Raw genomic sequence first — 14,369 nt, 5'->3', positions numbered from 1 at the left:
ATAGTACCTTGTTTCAGTTCTATTTTGAACAGTCATCATAGTGAAGTCAGTTCACTGTTGTCTTCAGGGAAGGAGAAGTTCACATACCTAGACTGATGTTTTGCATGTTTGAAAAAATCATCTTTCTATTTACATCATGCAGCAATTAGCAGGAACAAGTTTCGCAAGAGGCAGTATAGAGACTATTGCATCTCATCTTCTAAATTGTCTTCCTTATATGGTGGCTTCATTGTTTTGTTTGGAATAACTTCCTAGGGTGTCATCCGATTTAAGTTTAAAAATACATTCCTTGTTGGAAAGGTAATTGGATTATAGTAGCCCAACTATAAGTTAGTAGGTAAGTCTAGATTGTATTGTTGAGAAATAACAATACTTGCTACAGGTTTTATGCGGGATTATGATGTGATTTCTTTTACATGCAACTTTTAATTAATGCAGTACCTTTATTTACTTCCCTGTCCCAATGTTAAAGATAAATAAGTTATTAAAGCTTAAATTCATATATTTGGTTTTCTGTGGGCTTTTTGTTTTTTCATTATTTGGAATTTCTGAGAAATCTTCTGATGACAAAATATGAAGTGATAATTTTTAGTTTTTCAAGTTGATTGAATAACTGACTATCTAAAAAGCTCTTAACTAGTTACTCAGAAATATCCCTTTTTCTATTGATAAAGACATCCAGTTTCAGTGTTAAAAGAGGAGGGAAAAAAATCTTCCAAAGATGTGAATTCTGTACAAGTGCTGTGCTCTTTGGCATGTGAATTTCAGATCCAGAGTTTGCCACTAGAAGTGATAGGAGTGATTTCTGTTTCTATGTCAATGAGTAAAGAAACTCCAAGGCAACAGGGCCCAGTTATTGTGTACAGAGGTGAAAGTCCACTGTGCAGTTAAAGAACCTGTCTTTACAACTTTGTACTTCCACATCCTTTCTATCCCTTCTCTAAAAAATAAAATAAAATAAAAAAGTTAAGTGCCCTGGAGCTGTTAGAAACAAAATTCAGCATCTTTGATTCAGTGCATTGCTTGTGTCCTTGTTCCTTTCTTGTGGCATATTTTTTAAACATTCTTACTCATCCGTAGACTTCTCAAGCCCTCTCATGTTATGTATTGCCCAGAGACAGCCTGATATAGTTTGGTCCAAAAAGTTTCCCATACAAAATTAGCTGGACATGGTGGCGCATGCCTGTAATCCCAGCTACTGGGGAAGGCTGAGGCATGAGAATCTCTTGAACCCAGGACGGGGAGGTTGCGATGTGCCCAGATCGCGTCATTGTACTCCAGCCTGGGCAACAAGAGTGAAACTCTGTCTCAAAAAAAAAGAAAAACAAAAAAAGTGTCCCAACTCTTGTACATTAAGTCACATAAGTAGTGTCTTAACTTCTCCTGACTTCAGATTCTTTATAAAAAGGGAGAAGTATTGTTTTTCTCTTAAAATTATACCAGTTGAATTACAATATATATAAAGGGCCATCGCATGCTTCTGGGACTTTGACAAAGCAAGAAAGTGCTTGATACATGTTAGTCCCTCTTCCGGGGATACCCCACCAGTCCCACTATCTCACTCCCACCCCACTCCTACCACGTACACACTGGGTGGAATTAAAAAGATGAAGTCTGTTATAGGCAGGAAGCAACATCCATATTCCCCCTCTTCCCTGTACTTAGAATCAGGCTAGCAGGACAGGCACACACACCAGCAGAGCCCAAACCACCTACCCTTAGAGACCAATACTCCTTTTGATAGGATACCAGCCAGCTTTCTTTTCATGCCATGAAGTGTTTTGTTTTGGAGCCCACTAAGCTGGCTGGATTCCTTGCTTCTGTGTCTCCGTTAGAAACATTGTTTCAAACAATCCAACTATATGATGTTGACTGGGTTTTTAGCTTTCTTTTCTGATTATGGACACCATAGGTGCTAGTCCTATGACTTTTTTTTTTTTTTTTTTTTTTTTTTTTTTTGAGACGGAGTCTTGCTCTGTCGCCCGGGCTGGAGTGCAGTGGCCGGTTCTCAGCTCACTGCAAGCTCCGCCTCCCGGGTTTATGCCATTCTCCTGCCTCAGCCTCCGAGTAGCTGGGACTACAGGCCACCTCGCCCGGCTAGTTTTTTGTATTTTTTAGTAGAGACGGGGTTTCACCGTGTTAGCCAGGATGGTCTCGATCTCCTGACCTCGTGATCCACCCGTCTTGGCCTCCCAAAGTGCTGGGATTACAGGCTTGAGCCACCGCGCCCGGCCTCCTATGACCTTTTTTAACACGCTATTTAAATTTCCCAAGAGCACATTTATTTTCTAAAACTCAGGTTGTAAAAATGGCCCCTTAATGTCATTGCAAATACTGTCTTATGTATTCTATTTTAAACTTTCCTATACTTGTATAAAGATTTTTCCTCCTCAAATTGGTCTCTTGCTGTAGATATAACCTTTTTCAATCAATAGTAGACCATATGTCTGTAAATACTCAGCTCATGGAGCAGTACTGTGCAGTGATCTGAAACATGGATTCTGAAGTTAGAACTGAGTTTGAATCCATTTCTGCCACTTGTCAAGTATAAGGCTTAATTTGCTCACCAGTAAATTGAGAATAATACTAGCACATACCTTCTAAGGTTGTTTATAAATGTTGTATGAGACAAGGAATATCAAGTGCTTAGAGACATCTGGCACATTGTAAACACAATACATTTTAACTATTCATAATAATTTTTAAGAGCAGTATAATTTTATATTTTATGTATATATCGCAGTTTATTCACCTCTTCTGTATTAGTAAACATTTAAATAGCCATGTAGATTGTTTCCAGTGTCCCAGAATTATAAAACAAATTTGCAGTATACGTCCTGGCAGCTAAAGTTTTGTGTACCGCCTAATTTCTTTAGGAAAAGTTTCTAGACACAAAATTGGTATGTCAAAGGGAATGTATATGTCTAATGCTTTTAATAGTATTTCTAATTGCACTCCAAAAAGATTGTAGAACTATCATTTCAATATTCTTTTTTTTTTCTTTTTTTTTTTTTTTTTTTGAGTCAGAGTCTTACTGTCACCCAGGCTGGAATGCGGTGGCGGGATCTCGGCTCACTGCAAGCTCCGCCTTTCGGGTTCACACCATTCTCCTGCCTCAGCCTCCCGAGTAGCTGGGACTACAGGTGCCCACCACAACATCCAGCTAATTTTTTAAAATATATTTTTAGTAGAGATGGGGTTTCACCGTGTTAGCCAGGATGGTCTCGATCTCCTGACCTGGTGATCCACTAGCCTTGGCCTCCCGAAGTGCTGGGATTACTGGCATGAGCCACCACGCCTGGCCCATTTCAATATTCTTGGTTGTTGAAAGTGATCTGTGAATCATATTTCAAAGTGATATATTTCAAATTCTTACCATTGTTAACTATAGCAATATTAAAGGACATTTAAGTCATCATTTTTGTATATAATACAGAAATATTTTAGAAATGGAGCCCTTTTGTGGCCCTTGAGTCTTCATTACTGATTAGAAATAATAGGCTGTCCTCTTAGAGGAGTGTTTCATTATGAATTTTATTATTTTATTAAGATAGCAGTGTCAAAGGTTTCACGTTTGTTAGATACAGATTTGGATAGTTTTGTTTTTGGTTTTCGGTTTTGGGGTTTTTGTTTTGTTTTGTTTCATTTGTTTTTTTTGAAATGGAGTTTTGCTCTTGTTGCCTGGGCTGGAGTGCAATGGCACGATCTCAGCTCCCTGCAACCTCTGCCTTCCGGGTTCAAGTGATTCTTCTGCCCCGAGAAGCTGGGATTACAGGCGCCGGCCACCAGGTCTGGCTAATTTTTTGTATTTTTAGCAGAGATGGAGTTTCATCATGTTGGCCAGGTTGGTCTCGAACTCCTGACCTCAGGTGATCCACCCGCCTCGGCCTTCGAAAGTGCAGGGATTACAGGCATGAGCCACTGCACCCAGCCTGGATAGCTTTTTAACACCAATGTTAACAGCAATTTAAATATTTTTCATTTTTTTTTTTTTTGAGGCGAAGTCTCGCTCTGTCGCCCGGACTGGAGTGCAGTGGCCGGATCTCAGCTCACTGCAAGCTCCGCCTCCCGGATTTACGCCATTCTCCTGCCTCAGCCTCCCGAGTAGCTGGGACTACAGGCACCCGCCACCTCGCCCGGCTAGTTTTTTTTTTTTTTGTATTTTTAGTAGAGACGGGGTTTCACCGTGTTAGCCAGGATGGTCTCGATCTCCTGACCTCGTGATCCGCCCGTCTCAGCCTCCCAAAGTGCTGGGACGTGTTGTTTTTAATAGAGAACGATACTTCACAAAATTTGATTACTGAAATACTACCTAGACTACATTTCTCTGAGGGCAGTAGAGAAAAAGCCGATAATAAAAATTTATTTATGTAAGTGTAGTGTAGCCATGTTCCTAATGATAAAGTTTCCCACAGCCCATGGCATAACTTATCTATAAGGTCCTGACACATGGTATTAGCATATTGCCACCCTACTACTCAGGTTAAAAGCAAGACTAGTTCTCTTTAAAAAAATAAAAATAAAAATATTTTCTTCACGACAGTTGGACTGCTCTTATTTCTAACAGGAAGGAACTTTTTCCCAAATTTTTTAAAAATAGAAATTAATTTTTATTTTCAGATTTTGTGGCTGGTCTCATTAAACGTATAGGAAAATATAAAAATTACTTTAAATCCCACTGCCCTTTGCTAAAGACTATTAACAGTCTTTTGACCACATTTGCATATATCTTGTCTTTTTGTTTATGGACTTTAAGTGAGCTAATCTTTTTTTTAATGGTGGTAAAATATATATAATATAAACAGTACCATTTAAACGATTTTTAAGCATTTAATTTGGTGGCATTAAGTACATCTACACTGCTGTGCAACCATAACCACTGTCCACTCCAGAACTCTTTTCATCTGCTAAAACTGAAACTCTATCCTTTGAGCAATAATTCCCCATCCTCCTCCTCCAGCCCTGGCAACAGCAACCTAATCTTTTTAACTTTGTATTAAAATAGAATATACAGAAAAGTTCACATATCAGAAGTACACTGACAAACCACTGACAAACAAGTGTAGAGGTTCCTCTTTTCTTTCCAGAGCCAGTTACCAGTTCTAATAGTAGAGATTTACCTTCTCTTTAATCATCACATAACTTCAATTGATAATGTTATGTAGATTGACTGGTGACGAGCTCAGAGCTAGCGAGGCTGTAACCAAGAGCATATATAAAGTACTGTGCAGCAGTGCGTCACAAGGTTTTTGCATAGGGCTTAGTCAAGGCTTTTGGAACCGCCCTCATTTGCACCTTGTGCTATATTAGTACTTCTCAGACAGGAAGAATTTTCTTTTGCTGGTGTGCCTCGTCCGGTTACCTTCAGGGTAAGTGTGTACGGTTCATGTAAATGAGTTTCTCTTGTCTAACTTTATGTGATTCTTATTTGATTCTGTATCTTACTGAAATTTTGGGCATTTTAAAATACAAACCTAGGAAATAAAAGAGTGATCCAGTATAATGCAAAACTTCTTTATAATTTGTGAAGAAGTGAATGTGCAAAACTTTGAAGAGTCTTAGGTCTCAGAAATTACATTTTATATGTTCTAATTTTAAGAGCTTCTTGTTTTACATGTAGATGTTAAGAAAAAACAAAGTACCTTCAGAAGTCTCTTTCCAGGTTGAGGGGAAACACTCTAAGATTCAGTTGTGGTGTTCATTCAGTCGCTATGTGACTCAGTTTTACTGACAGCCACAAGCTTTGTGTTACTAGGATTAGGAAACGTTTATTATGAGTAGTAATAAAGATTATCGATTTTTATTTTGTGCATGTGAGCTTTACCCAGGATTTTATAGAATGGGATTATCACTGGTATGTTTTATGAATTGATAAAAGTTAGATTACAGATTTATAACAAATTATATATTGAAAATTAAGATTCAAAAATTTATATTATAGTAAAAGCCTAGAATATTATGGCTAAGTTATATTTAAATAATTTAATTCTCTACATTTTATAGTTTTTTTTTTTTTTCCTTAAGTCAGAGAAGTTAGATCATGCTGCAGATCGTTTCTTAAAGCAGTTTGCTTAGTTTTTATTGGCAGCCTGCATCCAAGCCCGGCATCTCTGGGTATTGCTTGTCACCTATGCTGTTGTTCTAGGACAAATTCAAGGACAGAAGAACTCAGTGCCTTAAGGGTTGTCAGTATAAATTACTTAGTTTCCATGTGCTGTGTGTGTGGTTTACTTATCTTGAAAAGATACTATTAGATATTAGAGGCAGTGAGCGTGGGAAGGATAGAGGAATAAATTATAAACACTGAAATTATTTATTTGCATAAATGTCTACAGAATTCTGACTCCGTAGCTGCTTTACCATTTAGGAAAATTGGTTTAAATTGCCCATTTTTAAATAACTAGCTTTTGAAATCTGTTTTTTCCTCTTTCCTCCTATATCCTCTTCTACCCCTCCCACTCTTTGCTATTTAGTTTCGTTTTTGTTTTATGCTTGTATCGAGAAAGTTTCACTTTGCAGCTTGTGTGTTTCTTTTTCCCCAGCGCTGAGTTGAAAATCTAATTAGGGAAAATTATTTAAATGCCCCCCAATATTATTACAACCATACAGAAAGGATGAACTTACAGTTTGATTTTGCATGTGCTAATCACCCTAAGAAACTTAAAGAAAAAAAAAACCCAAGCTTAAGAAAGTCAAATAGTACAGGTTACTGAAAAAGTATAGGAAAAATGGATTCACCATGGATGTTTGGTACTGTTGCTGATACTGTGTCCATATTATAGTAATATATGCCTCTTCTTATGTAAGTAATATACAGTTTAGCATTCACAATATTCTTTCCTTATCAATGTAGTTTACATGTTTCTGCGAGTATCACAATTAAAGCAGTCACAATTTTTAAAGCTATATTCATGAATTTAATCATTTTCACTTTCCTGTAAGACAGAGTCAAGTAGACCTTTAAAAGTAATCAGTTTGCATTCAGATACTTTAAGACTTGCTTTAAATCAGGTAATTTTTTTCATGTAGACATACCAGTCAATTTTCATTAATTGACTTGTAAACTATCGTCAGAATGAAATACCATGATAAAGTTTTCAGTTGTCAAGTTTGTGTTAAGTGAAGTTCTTACCTCTTGCTTCAGTCTTTAGCCTTGTCCTACATATTCCTTGTAAAGAACTCTGCTATAGTAGAGACCTTAATCTCATACAAAAAGCACACAAAGTAATTACTTTCCAGTTTCCACATTTTCCAGTTCACACTTAAAGACTCTGAAGACTTAAAATGTTAAAACTTCCTTTGAAGAGAGTTCATAGTTCAAGGGCAGTATTTTCTATTTTTGAACACGTCTTCTACACTTGATGTGTTTTTTCCAGCAACTCTTCTCTTGAAGCATCTGCAGCAGATGACCATTGGCAAAGTAAGCCTGAACTTTATATACCAGGTATAGGTTTACAAGCCTATTGGTTTAAAAATACTCTGCCCTAATTTTCCGTGTCTTCCTTAGAATAGTGCCAGAATGCTGACATTTTACACCTGAGTCTTTATACTTTTTAAATGATATAGACCTTAGAGCAATTTTTGTATAAGGACTGCAGTATCACTTTATGTGCGATTATCTTTGAACAAAGATAAATTCTGATCAGATTGCTAGCGAGGACTGGGAAGAATGAAAGCTCTTCAGTTGAAATTTGCATAGTATTCATGAATTACTGGTATACTTACCAAAAAAAAAAAAAGGTCCTAAAGTTGGCCATCAAATTTCTTATCACACTTTGTTTTTATTTGATGAGATGATGAGAAAGATGATCATTCTTTTACCAACTTATACTGACTTTTTTCCCCTGTAAACTCAAAATGTATGTTCCAAAAAGAGCCATACTTCAGAGATAGAGACTAGAAAGGGCTTATACTACCTGAATGTGTAACAAAAAGATCTTAGATTCCTAGATATTAAAATGTGTTTAATTCTTCACTGCGTGAATTGTTTGCCCTTGAGTTTTTCAAATGTTTCACAGATTATGCGGTATTTTTATAAACTCTACAGTACTTTTCCACAGTCTCCACACTCTTCCTTTTTTTCAAGCTAATGAGATGGTTTTATTTAAATAGTGCTCTTTGAAAAATCTAAACCACTTTTCACATATTAAACATCAAAGAAAAGCTGTAAGCATTTAATAATTAGGCTTTGATTGCTATGAATGAAGAAATAGCCTTGCATACAGCTTCTGTAATACCTTGTTTGTTAGAAATCTGGATGACTATGAAAGAAAAAAGTTAGACCAAGGAAAGTCTACTTAAACTTGACTACAATCATCTAAGCTAAAGACTACTAATCCCCAAACTACCATTATATTTTGAGTGTGGTGATCAAATGTTTTCTGAGTTATATACTGTATGTGTGTATGTATATATATGTGTGTGTATATATATATCTGTGTATATATGTATAAAGATATATACATCTTTATATCGATATATATACACACACTCATATGCAGAGACATTCTTTTTCAGATGTGAAAAATTGCAAGTTATCTTACTATTTGGAAATCATGTTTACTTAATTCTAAGATGCCATCAATTATGAGACTATCAGCTTACTAGCAGGCTTTCTGAGAGAGGAAGAAAAAGACATTTTGTAATTTCATGGACTTAAAATGGAAGGGGGTAGGGACCAAATTTTAGAATTTGAGAAAATTTGATGTATCTGCTATAACACCTTTTAATTATAAGAACACAGATCTAATGTCCAATTTACATTACTAGAGTTTAAGAAAAAGTCAGATATTTTCTCCCCTTCAACTAAGTGCCATTTTTAAATAGCGCTTTAATTATAAAAATTTACTTATCTGAAATAAAGTAAAAGTAAAGTCATTATGGAACAAAAATAGATTAGTAATTTTCCCTAAGTTTTATACTACCAACACAGCAACAACAAAAAACCTTAGAATAATGATGAGAGATGTTTTAAAAACTGGTTCCTTTTGTTTGATGAACAGATATATTTAAACTTCACCCAGAACCTAAAAGGTTCATTCAGTTAATAAACACTGTCACATACCTATTTTGTGCTAGACACAATGCTCAATTCAAATGCAGCTCATATCTTAGTCATATCATATTTAAAAATTAAAGATTTAGGCCAGGCGCAGTGGCTCACACCTGTAATCCCAGCAGTTTGGGAGGCCAAGGCAGGCGGATCATGAGGTCAGGAGATCGAGGCCATCCTGGCCAACATGGTAAAACCCCATCTCTACTAAAAATGCAAAAATTAGCCGGACATGGCAGCATGCACCTGTAGTTCCACCTACTTGGGAGGCTGAGGCAGCAGAATCATTTGAACCTGGGAGTCGGAGGTTGCAGTGAGCCGAGATCATGCCACTGCACTCCAGCTTGACAACAGAGCAAGACTCCATCTCAAAAAAAAAAAAAAAATTAAAGATTTTAATATAAGAAAATTGAAGGAAAAATTGGACTTTTGTGTTATGTTTTCCCTTACTTTGTTCTGTCTGTATATTCCTATATTGATTCAGTAGTAGCAATGCATAATTTTCCCACAAACTTCATCCTTACATGTAGAGAAAGTGTTGATAAAATATTCTTGCAATAAAGTGCTCTTTGCAAATATGTACTTCATTTTCACTGTTTATTCAGTTTTCTTAATACCATATAAGTTCTTGTAGGAGAGCTTCAGATTCTCCATACAAAATGTTTAATCCAAAACTATGCTGGATAGAGTAAAACCCTTGCTGAGCTTCTTAGAAAAAAAAAGATGCTTTATATGTCAAATATAGGCTATGTTAAATCATAACAAAGCCTTTTGCCTCATTGCACTCCCGAAAGCAAGATGGGTCACCAGCAGCCTTACTGGAGCCACCCACAGAAGTTGGGCCAGGGTTCTCGCTCTTGTCACATCTGCCCAAACCAGCATAGTCTGATCCGGAAACACAGCCTTTATATGTGCTGTCAGTGTTTCCATCAGTACGCAAAGGACATAGGTTTCATTGAGTTGGACTAAGTGATCTTCCTTGAATGGATTATCCAGGGCATCCACCCAATGAAAGAAACCATGTTACTTCTTTGTACATAAAATAAACATTTTTAAAAAACAAAATAAGTCATACCAAAAATACCACCTTAGTATATTATTAGCATAACAGGAAGAACCTGAAATTTATGTATGTCACGTGTACTGTTTTTTTTCTCTTTTGCTGTGACATCACCTGGGAAAATCCAGAAGATTGGATAACCAAGAAATGACTAATCAAGAGTCTGCTGTACATGTGAAAATGGTGGGTATTTGCCTATTTCCAGTTCCATTTATTAATGGTAAATCTTCACCACTTTTACCTCTGTCTCTAACATAATTATGGGACTGAAATTTTATACAACTCTTTCTTCGCAGTGCATCACAAAATAAACCTCAAATACTTATTGAATTGAATTTCAAATTATCTTTAAAATGTTTTTGCTTGAAATCTAATGCACATTATTGTGCTTCTCAGAATATGTTTCCCCATTCCTTTTTATGCTAAATTTTCTTTGCTCAGCAATAACACACTTAAATCATACAATGTGAAATACATTATTGTAGGCTTCCTGATTTAAATGACAAGCATTCAGAAATTTTTTAAATACTTCTTGCGTGACAATACAGTTGCATTATATATATTAGGATGAGATAGGAAATATTCAGGCTTTGGAGTCAGAACTGGCTTCATATCTTAACTCATTCTGGCTAGGCGCCTGTAATCCCAGCACTTTGGGAGGCCGAGGTGGGCAGATCACGAGGTCGGGAGATCAAGACTGTCCTGGCTAATACGGTGAAACCCCGTCTCTACTAAAAATACAAAAAATTAGCCGGGCATGGTAACACGCTCCTGTAGTCGCAGCTACTAGGGAGGCTGAGGCAGGCGAATGGCTTGAACCTGGGAGGCGGAGGCTGCAGTGAGCCAAGATTGTGCCACTGCACTCCAGCCTGGGCAACAGAGCGAGATTCCGTCTCAAAAAAAAAAATCTTACTCCTTATTAGTTTCTGTAGGCCTGAATGAGAGCAGTAAGCTTACCTTTAAGAAATGGGTGTGAAACCACCAACTGTGCGTTATTATTCATACTTAATGAAAACGTATATAAAGTTTCTAATAACCACAGATTAAGCATTCATTAAATATTAATCTATTATGTTAGTGAGTGTTTTAACTGTGTAACTGGCATATTTATTCGCATATGTGAAAAGAAATTACATCTGTTCTCCATATTCAAAGTGATAAAATCTTAAAAACAACAATTTTTAAAAATCCTTTCTTTTGAAGGGAACAACTGCCCTGTGATCTCTTGTTTTCTCTTTGTGTTCTTTTTATTGTTGTGCCTTCTCTTCTGTTCCATTTATTTTTTCAGCTTTCTCTTTCTGTCTAGCTTTTTTCTGGCCTATAAACTAGAGCATGACACAGCAAGCAAGCAGCACTTGGTCACACTTAATAAATCTCTTGGTCATCTTTCCCTCAACCAGTGTAGGATCAAAGGTGAAAGTTGACTCAAAATGGTGATTAAGTCATCGTCAGTTTAGTTATTGCTCTTAGATTGAAGCGCATGCAATTGTTGTTTTTATACGTCAAATATAGTCCAATATTGCCAGTTTTATGTGGTTCAACCTAATAGCAGCTCTTTGCATCCATTGAATGATTGGCACTTGATTCATTGGAATTGAGCATATCTCTTTGATACATAGAATTAAACCAGTCTAAAACTTATTTTCTTGTTTGGGTTGACTTTTTTTAAACTTATATGAACACAAGCAGTATAGGAATTCCCTGACATATAAACAATGTTAATCCTCTTTGTATAATGTTGTTATTTGGGTCCTAGAGCCCTCTAGAAGGTGTCTGTAGAGGCAAGTAGCAGTGTATTCACCCCACAGTTGTTCAGACTGTTGAAGGAAAATAGGGCAAAAGATTTTTTTTTAACTATTAGTGCATTAATTTACACAGTTTTTACCTTGAGTTTGCTTTCCTAAAAATATTCATATGTCTTTTATATTGACAACTTTATACCATGTTATTCTTCACTTCTCATGAACAGGATTCAGATCTCTCTGTCCAGACTTTTTACACGCACACTTCTCTGTGTACACTTAAGTTCTAGACAAACAGCTATTTCTCTTTTTCCCACATTAGACCCTGCACTTTGATTCCTCCCTAATCTCAGCATATCTAAGTCCTGTTTCCCTTCCAGAGCCTACCTCTGTTGGCTCTTACTCCTTTGACCCCAGAAGAAGAAATCTCTGTCTCTTCTATTCCTCTTACATTTTATCTGGACATTTTGGCAATGTATTAATTATTTGGGTTTCTATTTTATAATCCACATTAGAGAATATGCACCTTGAGTGTAAGATTTATATTTTATGTTTCTCTTACAGAGCGGCTTCACACACTGTTGTATACTTAATATGTGGTGAAGGAATGAAAGAATTTGGCCTACACTATCTTTTTTTTGTTGTTTTTTTTTATACTTTAAGTTCTAGGGTACATGTGCACAACGTGCAAGTTTGTTACATATGTATGCATGTGCCATGTTGGTGTGCTGCGCCCATCAACTCATCAGCACCCATCAATTCATCATTTACATCAGGTATAACTCCCAATGCCATCCCTCCCCCCTGCCTACACTATCTTAATGTGGAAACAGACTGAATATATAATAGGCAAGGGAAATCACCATTACTAAAATTTAGTAGTGCATGATCTTCCAAACAAATCAGAGTATCATCTGTGTATATGGGCAAATGTACCAGTTTGAATAGGTGGCTTTAAATCTATACTTTCTGTGTAGTTGGATAAAAACTGTAGTGCCTACTTCTTTGTACCACTGCAGTAATGAAGTCTTTTGTTGCTACCAAATATAAACAGTGGAAAACCAAGAAAGACTATTTCTCTGAAAACATCTGACTGGAATTTCTTAAGTGATTCAAACTAATTTTTATGTGGGCTATTTCCAGAAAAATGTAGGATAATACTAAGGTAATTTAAAATTCACTGAGGCTGGGTGCTATGGCTCATGCCTGTAATCCCCGCACTTTGGGAGGCCAAGGCGAGAGGATCACTTGAGCTCAGGAGTTTGAGACGAGCCTGGGCAACATAGTGAGACCTGTCTCTACAAAAATTAAAAAATTAGCTGGGCATAGTGGCAGATGACTGTAGTCCCAGCTACTCTGGAGGCTAAGGTGGGAGGATCTGTTGAGCCCAGGATGTCAAGGCTGCAGTGAGCTGTGATCACGCCACTGCACTCCAGCCTGTTTGACAGAGTGAGACCTTGTCTCAAAAAAAAATTTTAAATAAGTCAGGTGCAGTGGCTGATGCCTGTAATCCCAACACTTTGGGATGCTGAGGCAGGCAGATTGCTTGAGCCCAGGAGTTCAAGACCAGCCTGGGCAACACTTCAAAACCCTGTTTCTACAAAAAAATGCAAAAATTAGCCAAGAGTAGTGGTGAGCCCCTATAGTCCCAGTTACTTGAGAGGCTGAGGTGGGGGTATCGCCTGAGCCCAGGAATTGAAAGTTGCGGTGAGCCAAGATCACGCCACTGCACTCCAGCCTGGGTGACAGAGCGAGACCCTGCCTCAAAAAATAAAAATAAAAAAAAAAAACAAATTTTTTTTTTTTGGAGACCGAGTCTCACTCTGTCACCCAGGCTTGGAGTGCAGTGGCAAAATCCTGGCTCACTGCAACCTCCACCTCCCAGGTTCAAGCAGTTCTCCTGCCTCAGCCTCCCAAGTAATAGGGATTACAGGTATGTGGCACCATGCCCAGCTAATTTTGTATATTTAGTAGAGACAGGGTTCAACCCTGTTACCCAGGCTGATCTCGAACTCCTGACCTCTGGCGATACGCCTGCCTTGGCCCCCCGAAGTGCTGGTATTACAGGCATGAGTCACCGTGCCCGGCCTTTTTTTGTTTGTTTGTTTTTGAGACAGAGTCTCGCTCTGTCACCCGGGCTAGAGTGCAGTGGTGACATCTCGACTTACTGCAACCTCCACCTCCCGGGTTCAAGCAGTTCTCCTGTCTCAGCCTCCAAAGTAGCTGGGATTACAGGCATGTGCTACCATGCCCGGCTAATTTTTGTATTTTTAATAGAGAGAGGGTTTCACTATGTTGGCCAGGCTGGTCTCAAACTCCTGACCTTAGGTAATCTGCTGGCCTTGGCCTCCCAAAGTGTTGGGATTCCAGGCATCAGCCACCATGCCCGGCCAAACAAATTTTAAAAATAATAAATAAATGAAACTCATATAGATGAACATATATATTTATAAATTAAAAGTACAAGTAATTTTTTTAGTGTTGGTTAAAATATGAATTGTTTTCTCACTTATTT

General features: G+C 37.4%; 2 protein-coding genes across 9 annotated transcripts in view; both read left to right on the top strand.

The window, feature by feature from the left end:
• Positions 1 to 14,369, top strand: part of NT5C3A (5'-nucleotidase, cytosolic IIIA) — a 51,251-nt gene that overhangs the window by 19,447 nt on the left and 17,435 nt on the right. For 3 of the 8 annotated variants that reach the window (XM_033194166.1, XM_033194164.1, XM_033194161.1), the window contains exons 1-2: positions 5,062 to 5,369; positions 10,241 to 10,295. The exons of 2 other annotated variants lie outside the window; for them this stretch is intronic. In XM_033194166.1, the coding sequence (XP_033050057.1) occupies positions 10,260 to 10,295 (36 nt within the window). In that variant the 5' untranslated portion in view covers positions 5,062 to 5,369; positions 10,241 to 10,259. Of the gene's footprint in view, positions 1 to 5,061; positions 5,370 to 10,240; positions 10,296 to 12,579; positions 12,631 to 14,369 lie in introns of those variants that run through there. 3 more of the 8 variants (XM_033194162.1, XM_033194165.1, XM_033194163.1) reach the window with 2 other exon arrangements.
• Positions 5,380 to 10,207, top strand: LOC117073368 (40S ribosomal protein S29-like). Its single transcript, XM_033194167.1, has one exon. It carries the CDS (start codon positions 9,851 to 9,853, stop codon positions 10,019 to 10,021), a length of 171 nt encoding a protein of 56 aa, XP_033050058.1. The 5' UTR covers positions 5,380 to 9,850; the 3' UTR covers positions 10,022 to 10,207.

The sequence above is a fragment of the Trachypithecus francoisi genome, unplaced genomic scaffold (assembly GCF_009764315.1).
Source record: "Trachypithecus francoisi isolate TF-2019V2 unplaced genomic scaffold, Tfra_2.0 Lachesis_group4, whole genome shotgun sequence".
NCBI classification, from domain to species: Eukaryota; Metazoa; Chordata; class Mammalia; order Primates; family Cercopithecidae; genus Trachypithecus; species Trachypithecus francoisi.
The sequence above is the reverse complement of the archived record's forward strand: the minus strand, read 5'-3'. Positions and strand labels throughout refer to the sequence as shown.